This window comes from Nerophis lumbriciformis, linkage group LG03, assembly GCF_033978685.3.
Source record: "Nerophis lumbriciformis linkage group LG03, RoL_Nlum_v2.1, whole genome shotgun sequence".
Taxonomy (NCBI): domain Eukaryota; kingdom Metazoa; phylum Chordata; class Actinopteri; order Syngnathiformes; family Syngnathidae; genus Nerophis; species Nerophis lumbriciformis.
Window position 1 is genome coordinate 59529171 of NC_084550.2, and position 13330 is coordinate 59542500.

The following is a 13330-nucleotide window of genomic DNA, read 5'->3' on the forward strand; positions in this document are numbered from 1 at the left end:
ATCCCTGCAAGAGCCTTCTACGTTGCGGTAACTGAAGACATCAAATACGTACTAAGTTTATTCCGGTCTGAGCAGAAGTTCGCTGCTGTAACAATGGTGTGTGTTTATTATGCTTCCTGCTGGTTAAAAAAACAAATAACACAAAAAACAATGCATCGCTTTTGTCCTCACATGAACCTTTTTTGTTGTTGTAATCAGGCTTTCTCAGTGCTTGTGTTTGAGAAGGCTGATTGACACTCTTGTTGCTTTTCAGGCAGATTGTTGCTCGCGGGCTACTCGATGTGCTCCGCGAGTTCAGCGATAACGAAAATGACTTCATCAGTGTCATGGAGACAGTGGCCAGAATGTCAGAAGACGGAGGTAGATAACATTCCCCTCTCTTGTACGAGTTGTTCATTTTACATATCTTTACCTGACCCGTAACCTTATGACTTCAGAGCCAACCGTGCGAGCCGAGCTGATGGAGCAGGTGCCCAACATTGCCATGTTTCTACACGAAAGTCGGCCCAACTTCCCCGCTGCTTTCTCCAGATACTTAGTACCCATCGTAGTCCGGTATCTAACCGATCCGAACAACCAGGTAGCATTCCAAGCCTGTTTTCTTCAGGGACATTGGGAATAGCTTTCGAACCACCCACTGCGTATTTTCCAGGTGCGAAAGACCAGCCAAGCGGCGCTGCTGGTGCTCCTGGAGCAAGGCCTCATCTCCAAGGCTGACATGGAGTCCAAAGTTTGCCCGGTTCTGCTGGACCTCACAGAACCCAGCAGCGACGATGATTACAAGATCGAAGCTGTTGCTGTAAGTTGGCTCTCATTAGTATAGTGGACCCCTGGAACTCAATGGAACACAATACTTTCTGGGATTAACATCACAATGTTTTATGTTGCTTTGAATATCCATCCATTTCCTACCGCTTGTTCCCTTCGGCGTTTTTTAAATTCTGTTTTGCCTCATTTTTTGTTTTTCTTCGGTTTAAAAAGACCAGGGGTGCTCACACTTTTTCTGCAGGCGAGCTACTTTTCAATTGATCAAGTCGTGGGGATCTACCTCATTCATATATATAATTTATATTTACTTATTTATGAAATATATGTTTTTGTTAACAAGTTAAAGGTGTTTAATGATAATGCAAGCATGTTTAACACATATAGTTAATATTGTTAATACATTAAAGGTGTTTAATGATAATACAAGTATGTTTAATACATATAGTTAATATTGTTAACAAGTTAAAGGTGTTTAATGATAATACAAGTATGTTTAATACATATAGTTAATATTGTTAACAAGTTAAAGGTGTTTAAAGATAATGCAAGCATGTTTAACACATATAGTTAATATTGTTAACAAGTTAAAGGTGGTTAAAAATAATACAAGCATGTTTAACACAAATGGTTAATATTGTTAACAATTTAAAGGTGGTTAAAGATAAAACAAGCATGTTTAACACATATAGTTAATATTGTTGACAACTTAAAGGTGGTTAAAGATAATACAAGCATGTTTAACACATATAGTTAATATTGTTAACTTAAAGGTGGTTAAAGATAAAACAAGCATGTTTAACACATATAGTTAATATTGTTAACAACTTAAAGGTGGTTAAAGATAATACAAGCATGTTTAACACATATAGTTAATATTGTTAACAACTTAAAGGTGGTTAAAGATAATACAAGCATGTTTAACACATATAGTTAATATTGTTAACAAGTTAAAGGTGGTTAAAGATAATACAAGCATGTTTAACACATATAGATTCCTTTCTTTCATGAAGACAAGAATATAAGTTGATGTATTACCTGATTGTGATGACTTGCATTGATTGGAATCAGACAGTAGTGATGATAACGTCCGCATTTTCGAATGGAGGAGAAAAAAAGTCCTCCTTTCTGTCCAATACCACATGAAAGTGGTTGGTTTTTGGCATCTTATTTGTCCAGCTTCCGTACTCCTTTGTATACACTTTACAAGAAATACATTGTCGGCAAACTCTGTAGCTTGCTAGCTTGTGCACGCCAGCTTTCTGAGACTCTTATTTTGGTAGCGCAGGCAGGATGAAGCAGAGCTTTTATTGTGCAACTGTGCAGTCGGTCTTTGGAGTTTTGACGACAGGTATGGCGCCAGAGTCTGTTGAAATAAAGTGTTTCTCGCCTTCCAGTCGGTAATTTTAATGAGCTGGCAGCAGCCAGCGTCATCTCAGAAGACCCTCGGGTGCCGTGAATGTCAATCAAGTGACGAAAGTGACGTCATAGTGAAGATTTATGATCGCTCATTTTTAGGACTATTTTTTTAATGCCTGGCTGGTGATCGACTGACACACCCTCCGAGATCGACCGGTAGATCGCGATCGACGTAATGAGCACCCCTGAAAAAGACAGTTGAGTGGCTTGAACTTCTTTATAGCCTATGCTTTGAATATGCCAGTTTTAAAGCACCTGGACTAAAAACAAAGAAACTAGGGATTATCTTAACATTTTATTGATATACTGAATTAACAACACAGCAAATTAAATTAAAGGGGAAAAAAGCAGAGTCATATAACAATATACCAATAAATGATAAAACAACCAAAAAGCACAGAAGTCAAACAATGTACTGATATGATCCAGTTTAAGAAAGTGTTTGGGTTAGAAAGTGTTAACAAAATACAAAAAAGAAGAATCCTGATAAGGTTTTTGAACCTTATTGAAAATTGGATAACCTTTTTCATCTCATTAATTGATTCACAATTTACCTAAATGTTTATTCACAAACACTTTAATGTTTATTATTAATGGATTAAATGGTGTTATAAATTGAAAAAAGAAAGTAAACGTGTAATGGAAAAAGGGTAGCATTTGCTTCTTCCTATTCTTTTTTGAACACACTATGATAAGAAACTGGTAATATGTGGTGTATGATATTGTATTTGACTCGAAATAAACTTTAATGGGAACTGTACTTTTTGGGGGGGAATTTTGCCTAGTGTTTACAATCATGAGAGACAAGAAAACATTTTTTTTTTAATGCATTCTAAAGCCTAAATAAACTTAAATAAAAGTTTGCTTACAATGGAGTCAATGGGAGGTCTTCTATTCCGCCCATAAAACCCAATAAATAACCATCCAAAAACCGCCAACAATACTCAATTTACATTTTCAAGTATTAGTGATATTGTTATTAAAAGCGCTAACGCAGACGAACTATTGATAGCGGCGTTGTCGTCACAAAGAGTTAATGAGCTTGTGCTTCTATTTTGACATTGCCTGGTGAGCTGCTTTCTTGCCCTAGAGTTCGTTGAAGTTTATTTTAGATCATAAATAATGTCTTTCACCTTGATAGTAGTAGGACGAGTACATAATCCGATAAATTGGTCAACTTTGGCTTCCAATTTGGACCTGGAAATGGCGAGGATGATACAAAAAGACGCTTTGTTTCACCCCACTTTTTTCTTTGTGAGAATTATGAGTCATTTATCTAAGCAAGAATATATCTACATCCTAACAGTCGGCATCCCAGTGAGAGCAGAAATTGTGCAGTAAGTGATGTTTTCTTATGTTTGTTGCCTCATGAAGTCTGCAGTGAGTTATAATCAGTGATGTTGTCGAAGGAAAATGCAAACGTGATGCGTTTATGAATTTAATGTGCCGCCGTATACTTAAAATTAACAAAATGCGTAAATATTAAGTGTTATTATGAATATGCCCGTTACTACATTACATACATCATTGCAGTGTGTATACAAAACGTTAGGTGTTTGTATGTTGTTGTTTTTTTAAAAAGCGCTTAATCAGAAGAATAGAGCGACACACACATGCTCCGTTGTAAGCAGATTTTTGATCGCATTTATTTACTAATTAGAATGAATACAAAAATAAAAACATGTGCTCTTGTCTTACATAAGGATTTTGAATGATAGGCACAATTCCAAATAAAAGTGCAGATCCCCTTTAAACCGTAACCATAAATGTTTTGATTTTCAAGTACCGGTAAACTAAAGCACACACTAGGATTTATCAGTTATTATTTCAACACTTGAGGTCAAACTATAGCATTATAAACTGTTAAGTTATCGTCAAACAATAAGAATGTTTAGCACAGCATCGGTAGCATTAGCAATAGTAGCACAGTGTTATTCACACAGATTTTGTACGACAAGAAGTCCTCATCTGAAAATGTAGAAGTCATTCGGTGCTGCATTTTTGGGGTAGTTTGAGGTGACCGCGTGTCCCGTAGTCAGGCACAGAGATGGCCCGAAAAAGTTGCAGCTCTCCGGCTAGAGTACTGGCTGGATTCCGTCCATCATCTGAAAATGTAGAAGTCATTCGGTGCTGCATTTTAGGGGTAGTTTGAGGTGACCGCGTGTCTAGTAGTCAGGCACAGAGATGGCCCGAAAAAGTTGCAGCTCTCCGGCTAGAGTACTGGCTGGATTCCGTCCACAAGTACGCTGACGCGTAAATCCTAGGGCCCTTGGTAACTCCCTTGTTGACATTTATTTTTGCTGCCTTCAGCTGCGCGTTTAGCTCCCAAGTTCGGTCATTTTGTTCATATCTATGATTCTGTTACTTACGAGTACGTTGTAACCGGAAATGGGCCGATATAAAGTTGACTCTGATTGGCTGTTGTCACATTGACATTTCCATGATATATCCGCCATGTTTGATGTTTACAGCTGATCACAGTGATCAAACTGAAATTCATCACAATCATTATCGTATAATTGCCAAGCCCAAATCCTTTCAAATACCCTCTTGTGGCCAGAATTCTGCCAAAAAAATCTCCAATAATCTAAGTTTAATGTTTCTCAAACGCCAAACCATTGAGTTGCAAAGGTCCACTGTGTTACACATTAAGAACTCCTGACATTTTTCCTCATTCCCCTCAATTTGGTAAATTTCCCATTGAGAAAACATCAGCCTGACCTGAGTAATACGTCTGAGGTTTTTGTTTTTTGTCCCTGTGTTCAGATCTTGTGCAAAGTAGTGACCATGCTGAGCAAAGACACAGTAGAGCATCTCTTGCTGCCACGCTTCTGCGACCTTTGCAGCGACACCAGACTTTTTCAAGTGCGCAAGGTAACCGCCTTTGAACAGCTAATAGATGGTCTTGTTTTACAGATTATGCTGCAGGTATTTAGTAGGACTTAATGTCATAAATATGCAAGTCAGACCTCCTTCACTTCTGGGCATCAGCTGGGCGCAGAAAATCTCTTGTTTTCCCGCTGTGGAATGTTAATTCCTTGGAAATCTGGTGCCAGTCGGGGAAAGTATGTGTAGGCATCTTGTTCGAAATGCCACAAGCACAAAATCACAGAAAAAATGCTGTTAATATTAGAACAATGTATTAAGAGTGCACACATTGCATAAAACATTTCCTGATGGTAAATATGACTTTAAAATAAACTGATAAACCATCCGACCATCTTATACCGCTTATCCGAAGTTGGGTCACAGGGGCAGTAGCCTAAGCAGAGAAGCCCAGACTTCCCTCTCCTCGGCTACTTCTTCCAGCCCTTCCCGGGGGATCCCGAGGCGTTCCCAGGCCAGCTGGGAGACATAGTCTCTCCACCGTGTCCTGGGTCTTCCACATGGTCTCCTACTACCCGTCAGAGGCACCCATAACACCTCCCCGGGGAGGCGTTCAGGGGGCATTCTGACCAGATGTAAACTGCTCAACTGCCATTTAAAAATATTTGAATCTATTTTCCCCTGTTGTACTCCAGGTCTGTGCTGCCAATTTTGGAGAGTTCTGTTCAATTGTGGGACAGGAGGCCACAGAGAAACTACTGGTGAGCACTCATGAAACATCTTTTTACACTTTTTCCAACCTCCCCAAAAGTTGCTCTTTTGATTTTTGAGCTCTCGTTTCATGATTTAGATTCCCAAGTTCTTCGACCTGTGCTCAGACACCCTTTGGGGCATCAGGAAAGCGTGTGCCGAGTGCTTCATGATGGTGTCCAACTCCACCTCTCCTGAGGTGCGACGTGCAAAGTTGTCCCCTCTCTTCATCAGCCTCATTAGCGACCAGTCCCGCTGGGTAAGACTAGCCTTTTGCTTGAAAATCTACTGCTATTTTTTTTGACATGACAGCACTTCCTATGCTCATGATAAAATACAATAATTGCCATAATTTCAAAGGAAACCACACTTTTTTGGAATGTTACCTATCATTCAAAATCTCCATGTAAGATGACAATGCATTCTTATTTGTAATATACGGCAAGTACGAGGTGGCTTACGAAGAAGCTAATCGGAATCTTCTATGGCGCCCATAAAGCCGTCTAAAAAACTTCCAAAAACTGGCAACAATACCTGATTCACATGTTGTGACCTGACCTGTTATTATAAGAGCTACCGAAGTGGAACGATCGTATTTTCCGGACTATAGAGCACACCAGCATATAAATCGCACCCACTAAATTTTAGGAAAAAAAAGTTTATTCCATATAGAAGCCGCCAGACTATAAGCCGCAGATATATACGTTGTGAAACTAGTTATTTACACAAAGATTTGATAAATGTTGTGTTTATAAATTACATACTTTAATTGTTTCCAAACTGTGTCTGTAACACGACAACAAAACGGCTGATCAAACAAAACAGAAGTCATTGTTATGTACCCACGAGCTGCGGAAGCCAGCTCTCCAATCCCCTAAACATACTCCTAATCCACAATGACGCTGTGGGGAATTTTCCTAGGAATTTGTGAAACTGAAACAATACAAAAATAATGCCGTTGTACGTTACTAATACTAACACAGACACTCGCAAATGTCTTATCATATTAGCTAATCATTATACTACGATAGCACGTACAAATATGCATGAAAACACTTCTACAGACATCACTCATTGGACGGTTTAGTAAATAACAATTATTTTGGTTATACTATAAAACTTAAAAACGTTGCTTAGAGTGATGAATCCATACAAGCAGAAACGCTATGGACGATTAGAAGACAGGACAGCGCGTCTACTTCTGTTTCAAAGCTTTAAACAGCAGGACACACTTGTAGGCGTTCACCAAGCAGCACCCGCAGTGAGCGAATTAATCCAAAAGATGGCGCCATAGCCCAAACAACCCCATTTAAGTGTCTTTATTTATGTGTTTAATTAAAGCTATTTGCTTTTAGGCCGTCAGTGAGGAACATTCCATATTTTAGCCACAATGTTTCATAAGCCGCAGGGTTCAAAGCTCAGGAAAAAAGTAGCGGCTTATAGTCCGGAATTTACGGTACTTTTAGCGGCGCTGTGATTACAGAGAGCTAACTAGCTGAGTTGGTGACAGTTAATTCTAGATTATGACTCACTGACATTCAAATTATACCTGGAGATCGCCTGAAGAGGTAAAAAAGAAACTCCTTTGCACCCACTTGATTTTCTTTTTTTTTTTTTTTATCTTAGTGAGGATTATTATTAATTCTTTATCTAAACGGGAAGCTATAAACATCCAATCAGTCGGCACCCCAGTGAGAGCAGGCATTGTACACTAAGTGATTGGTTTTTTTTTTTATGGTAGTTTGTATTTTTTTGTTTAGCACTAGATCTGCTTATCACTTGGCTTCTAAAACTTGTCACTCATGCTCTTTATATTAAAGCTATAAAATATAAGGTCCTGGATTATAATTTGTCCCAAAGTAGTCTTTGTTTGCTCTCATGAAGTCTGACATGACAAGTGTTGTTTTTGTTGTTGAAGGAAAACGCGAACATTGTGATGCATCTGTGAAATTAATGCACTGCCGTTTGCTAAATTGAACAAAAACATAAATATTACATGTTATTATGAATTTTACTGTTATGTCTGTTAATACATTACATACCGTATTTTTTGGAGTACAAGTCGCTCCGGAGTATAAATCGCACCGGCCGAAAATGCATAATAAAGAAGGAAAAAAACATATATAATTCGCACTGGAGAATAAGTCACATTTTTTGGGGAAATGTATTTGATAAAAGCCAACACCAAGAATAGACATTTGAAAGGCAATTTAAAATAAATAAAGAATAGTGAACAACATGCTGAATAAGTGTACGTTATATGAGGCATAAATAACCAACCGAGAACGTGCCTGGTATGTTAACGTAACATATTATGGTAAGAGTCATTTAAATAACTATAACATATAGAACATGCTATACGTTTAACAAACAATCTGTCACTCCAAATCGTTAAATCCCATGAAATCTTATACGCCTAGTCTCTTACGTGAATGAGCTAAATAATATTATTTGATATTTTACGGTAATGTGTTCATAATTTCACACGTAAGTCGCTCCTGAGTATAAGTCGCACCACCGGCCAAACTATGAATAAACTGCGACTTATGGTCCGAAAAATACGGTAAATACTTAAAGCGTGTATACAAAATGTTGATAGTTATTTTGGGACTTTTTTTTAGAGGGCTTTATTGGCGGAATTGATCGAATCCCATTACTTCCATTGTTGGTAGACTTTTGCTAGCATTTATTTACAAATTAGAATGCATTAAAAAAAGAAAAACACACGTGTTGCTGTCCGACAGAAAGATTGTGAATGATAGACAACATTAAAGTGCAGTTCCCCTTTAACACATTATGTTGCCAGAAGGTGGCATTTATCAAAAATATCTGGTAAAGGTGACTTTTTAAATTTAGGCGCGGCAAGCTGCTTTTCAGTCGCTGGGCCGTTTCATCTCCACCTTTGCCAACCCAACTGGCGCGGGCCTCCACTTCAGAGATGACGGAGGGTTGCTTGATGTTTCCAGGTTCTCGTCAGACAGGTAAGACATCTGCACAAACTGTTTATATTAAGGAAAATAAAAAATAAAAAGTACATTTGACCAAAACTTATCCTTTTGTGGTTCAAATATTCCTGGGCAGAAAAAAACGGATGAATTAGATCATTTCCTGCATTTGACAGAATGATGTTAGGAAGTTTTTAACATCCGTGTATTTTTCATTTCAGTGACTGCTCCTTGAACTCCCTCAACTGCTCAGGCATCGGCGGCTGTCATACAGAAAGAACCATTACTCACACGCCACCCAACCAAGATGGCCGTGCCACGCCGTCCCCAGAGCACGTGCCGGCAGCCGACGAAATGAATTACGACGACAACCACAGTTTAGCTCACGGAGAGGGGCTCGACAGCTTCGTGTACGCCGGCAGCAACGGCAACGGCAACAACGCCAGGAACGCCAAGGAGACAACGCAGACAGATGAGAATTTTAACTCTTTCCACTTCTGGAGGTCTCCTCTACCAGACATCAGCGGCGAGCTGGAGCTGCTTACTTGTCACAAAGGGGATGGGATGGCGAAAGAGAAGAGGAAAGAGGAGAAGAAGCAAGCAGAGGACCAGAGGAGAAGTTTGGATTCCAGAGCCAGCCCTGCTAAAACTACCAGCGACCAAATCAAGATGGTCTTAGACTGTTTGCAGCCGCACATGGATGACCCAGATGTTCAGGGTAAGACGCTGACACCTGTGTCATTATAATGTTTGTGTGTGTGTTGCCATGCCGACTGAGCTGGGCCATTGTCCTCCAGCCCAAGTTCAGGTATTGTCAGCCGCTCTAAAGGCCGCTGAACTCGACAGCCCGTCCGACCGCAGTCCCACAGAAAGCCTGCTGGCGCCCCCCCCAGACGCCGATGTCAGTAGCCCGCCAATCGACAGTAAATCCGTGGAGGTGCAGTCAGAGGACAGAGAAAGTCTCGCTGAAGACGAGCAGACGACAGAAAGCCTCTCAACCAACGAGTCGTGTCCGGTACAGGAGCAAGGAGACGAGGAGACACAGACGGAACCCCTCGAGGATCCGGAAGAATCTTCACCTGACTCATCTGTTCTGGTAAGATGACCCGACTTAGGGTGGGAATCATGATTGTAGCTTTCAGTACAGTATCACACTGCAGTATGCCCACAATACCACAACAAAAGCAGCACGATGGTGTTATTGCAATACATTCCAAACGTAAGGGTGTCCCCTCACAGTTTTTTCACTTTTAAAGACAATACTGATGTTTAGAGGTGGGATTTATTTTTGGGTTACTATTATTTTTTTATAAATCGATTATTTATGCATCTTTATTTAATATTTAGTATTTTATTATATTGTATATTATTATAAACCGTGTTCTATTTAATAATAATACTGTATGTATAAAAGACTCATCCTTTGGCAGTATTGCATCATTTCCGGTTTTTGAATTTAGTATATGTATATATATTAGAGATGAAGTGAATTATATTTATATAGCGCTTTTTCTCTAGTGACTCAAAGCGCTTTACATAATGAAACCCAATATCTAAGTTACATTTATACCAGTGTGGGTGGCACTGGGAGCAGGTGGGTAAAGTGTCTTGCCCAAGGACACAACGGCAGTGACTAGGATGGCGGAAGCGGGGATCGAACCTGGAACCCTCAAGTTGCTGGCACGGCCACTCTACAAACCGAGATATACCGCTCGAAGCTTTGGGCACCTTACTATTCATTAAGGATTACGATTAGTTTGAAGATCTTTAATTTATGTATATTGATGCAGTTTGGCATTTCTTTTTGTTTCACTATGTAAGCGTTTATCACTTGCAACATTTAAAACCAGTGCATTTGTAACAAGAAACAGTTAAATCAATTCCCATCACATTTATTAAACTAATGGAAATGTGTGCACAACTGGAACATAAGTGCCCTAAAATAAAGGAGCTGGTCGAATCTCTCGATTAGGTAGCTCGCTGCAGTGAGCCAAGTTTTAGAACTGTCTGCATTACATTATTTACAATAAATAAATCGATTATCGATTATTGACATTTACTAATCGATTTAATAATAGTCCATGTCCGAATTGCGATGCATCTAATAATCGATTGTTTCCCTCACCTCTAATATATATGTATTTATGTATGTGTGTATGTATATATCTGTGTGTGTGTGTGTGCGTGCGTTCGTGTGTGTGTGCGCATGTATGTATGTATGTATGTATGTATGTATGTATGTATATATATATATGTGTATGTATGTATATGTATCAGTATATGTGTATATATGTATGTATGTGGATATATGTATATTTGTGTATATATGTATGGATATTTATATAGGTACTGTATGTATGTATATATAAGTGTGTGTATATGTGCGTGTATATGAGCATGTATATGTGTGCGTGTATATGTAAATATATATGTGTGTATATGTATTTATGTATATATACTGTATGTATATTTGTGTGTATACTTGTGATTATGTGATATATATCGTTATTGCAGGGTGCTAGAATGTATATCCCAATATAGATTTTAGGCCATATTTTGCCCATCCTTAGTTGTTGCATATAAAAAGTAGCCTGTAGTATGTTTATTAATCACATGATACCAATAGGATTTGTGTAGATGCATTGCCCTAGCCCATCCATCCATCTTCTTCCGCTTATCCGAGGTCGGGGCCCCAGCCCAAGATGCTTTAATGCTCAGCAGCTGAATGGTATTGGTGGTCCTGATGATGCTGGACTCATGTGACACCGCAAGACGAGATCATGAAGGTTGAGGAGACGAGCCAACAGACGTTTGATGTTATTGTTGCTCCTCAGGTGTCTGAACTCATTGAGAGTGTGGAAGAAGAGGGAAAGGATGATTCTGTGTTTGAAGATAAGCCGAAGATCCAGGTGAGCGCTGCAGATCATCAGGCCATGCTCATATGCGCTCTTCTCTAATCTGCTGACTAATTCCTCTCCTCGCTAGCAGAATGTTATCCCCCAGCAGCTGTTGGATCAGTACCTCTCCATGACTGATCCCACACGGGCCCAGACGGTGGACACTGAGATAGCCAAGCACTGTGCCTTCAGCCTGCCGGGAGTGGCGCTCACTCTGGGCCGACAGAACTGGCACTGCCTCAAAGACACCTACGAGACGTTGGCTACCGATGTCCAGGTGGGCGGAGCAATGAGGTCGAAGACATGTTTGATGTCGGCGTCCCTTTGGATGATGTTTTGATTGTGATGTAACTGATTGTAAGAGATGAATAATGAGTTATGTGCTTTGTTGCTCATTCACTCCCACCTCTTGTCTCTCAGTGGAAAGTGCGCCGGACCCTGGCTTTCTCAATCCACGAGCTGGCGGTCATCCTAGGAGACCAGCTGACGGCGGCGGATCTCGTGCCCATCTTCAACGGCTTCCTCAAAGACCTGGACGAGGTCCGAATTGGCGTGCTCAAGCACCTCTACGACTTCCTCAAGGTACAGCACATTTGAGCGGTAGCAAGCATCCTTTTAATGCTTTCTCTCCAACTAAACCCTTACATGTGCTTTACTAAACTAAACTACTGCAAGTTTATGCATTCACTCCAAAATGTATTGTTTTTTTTGTTTTGAATGCACTGCACAACAACAAAGACTACATTTAGACTGCTGGTCAAAGTGGACCAAATCTAATTTTTTTTCCAGCTTACTGTGTAGATTACAAGTAAAATGTAATGCGCACGGGCCCTAATGTGGCCCCAATGTGGGCCTGTTGTCACTTGCATGAGCAGTTTGATAAAGTGAAAAAACTGAAAACAAAGAAAGTTGACCGGATTCCGTAAATGAACAAGGAAGTCGCTACTGCTAATAATTCTACTTTGAGGTATAAGAGCCGCCACACTTAATTTTTTTTTTTTGCGTGAAAACAAAATAAAGTAATAAAATGTATAAATAGATATAGTGTAATATATATTTGGGAGGGTTCAAATCTTTTTATGGCTGTTAAGTTGAGGAGCGGATCTACGTTGGCTTTAGTTTTCAACCCGCTTACGTAAAAAATGTACACAATGTAAATTTACACGTCGGCAAATACGCTGCAGCATACACGTCATTTGAATCAAGTTTGTTCGTATAGCGCCATCTGCTGCTGTGGCATGTATATGTCAGCCTTAAAATAGAGGTTTGCATGCCAATAGATTGTTTTAACCCTCACAGGAAAATGGCTGACTTTTTTTGTCTTTTCAGTAAAATTTGTTTTGTTGTTCCTTCAATATATATGATTTGTATTGAAGGGTTGTTTTTCATGGTCAATTTAATCATGTCAAAGTCCAAATCTTTCACAGTTATTCCACAATACCCCAAAGCCAGACAAGACATAAAAGTCCTTCATTTTTTAAAAGGGCATCCAAACATTTTAAAAATCATATTTTAGTTTACTTTCTGTACTAAAATTTCTCAACTTTAGCCCTAAACAAAAATACCAAACATGTGTTTTTGTTAAACCCTTTAAAGGACTTTTGATCAATTTATGTTGGTTTTCAACTAGTATATATTTGCATAACAACCTGTCACATCATCTGATCAAAATGTCTTCACAAACTTAAGGACTTTTATGTCCCGTTTGACTTTGAAGATGATATAAAA

At 39.3% G+C, this 13330-nt stretch overlaps 1 protein-coding gene across 2 annotated transcripts in view; it reads left to right on the forward strand.

The window, feature by feature from the left end:
- The window catches only part of ppp4r1l (protein phosphatase 4, regulatory subunit 1-like), a 40836-nt gene that overhangs the window by 19118 nt on the left and 8388 nt on the right, over window positions 1-13330 (forward strand). Inside the window, exons 4-15 of one of the 2 annotated variants that reach the window (XM_061940223.2) lie at window positions 254-360; window positions 438-580; window positions 653-799; window positions 4951-5058; window positions 5706-5771; window positions 5861-6019; window positions 8617-8741; window positions 8927-9423; window positions 9503-9801; window positions 11540-11614; window positions 11691-11879; window positions 12023-12184. In XM_061940223.2, coding sequence (XP_061796207.2) covers window positions 254-360; window positions 438-580; window positions 653-799; window positions 4951-5058; window positions 5706-5771; window positions 5861-6019; window positions 8617-8741; window positions 8927-9423; window positions 9503-9801; window positions 11540-11614; window positions 11691-11879; window positions 12023-12184 — 2077 coding nt within the window. The remainder of the gene's footprint in view (window positions 1-253; window positions 361-437; window positions 581-652; window positions 800-4950; window positions 5059-5705; window positions 5772-5860; window positions 6020-8616; window positions 8742-8926; window positions 9424-9502; window positions 9802-11539; window positions 11615-11690; window positions 11880-12022; window positions 12185-13330) is intronic. The other variant, XM_061940231.2, reaches the window with a different exon arrangement.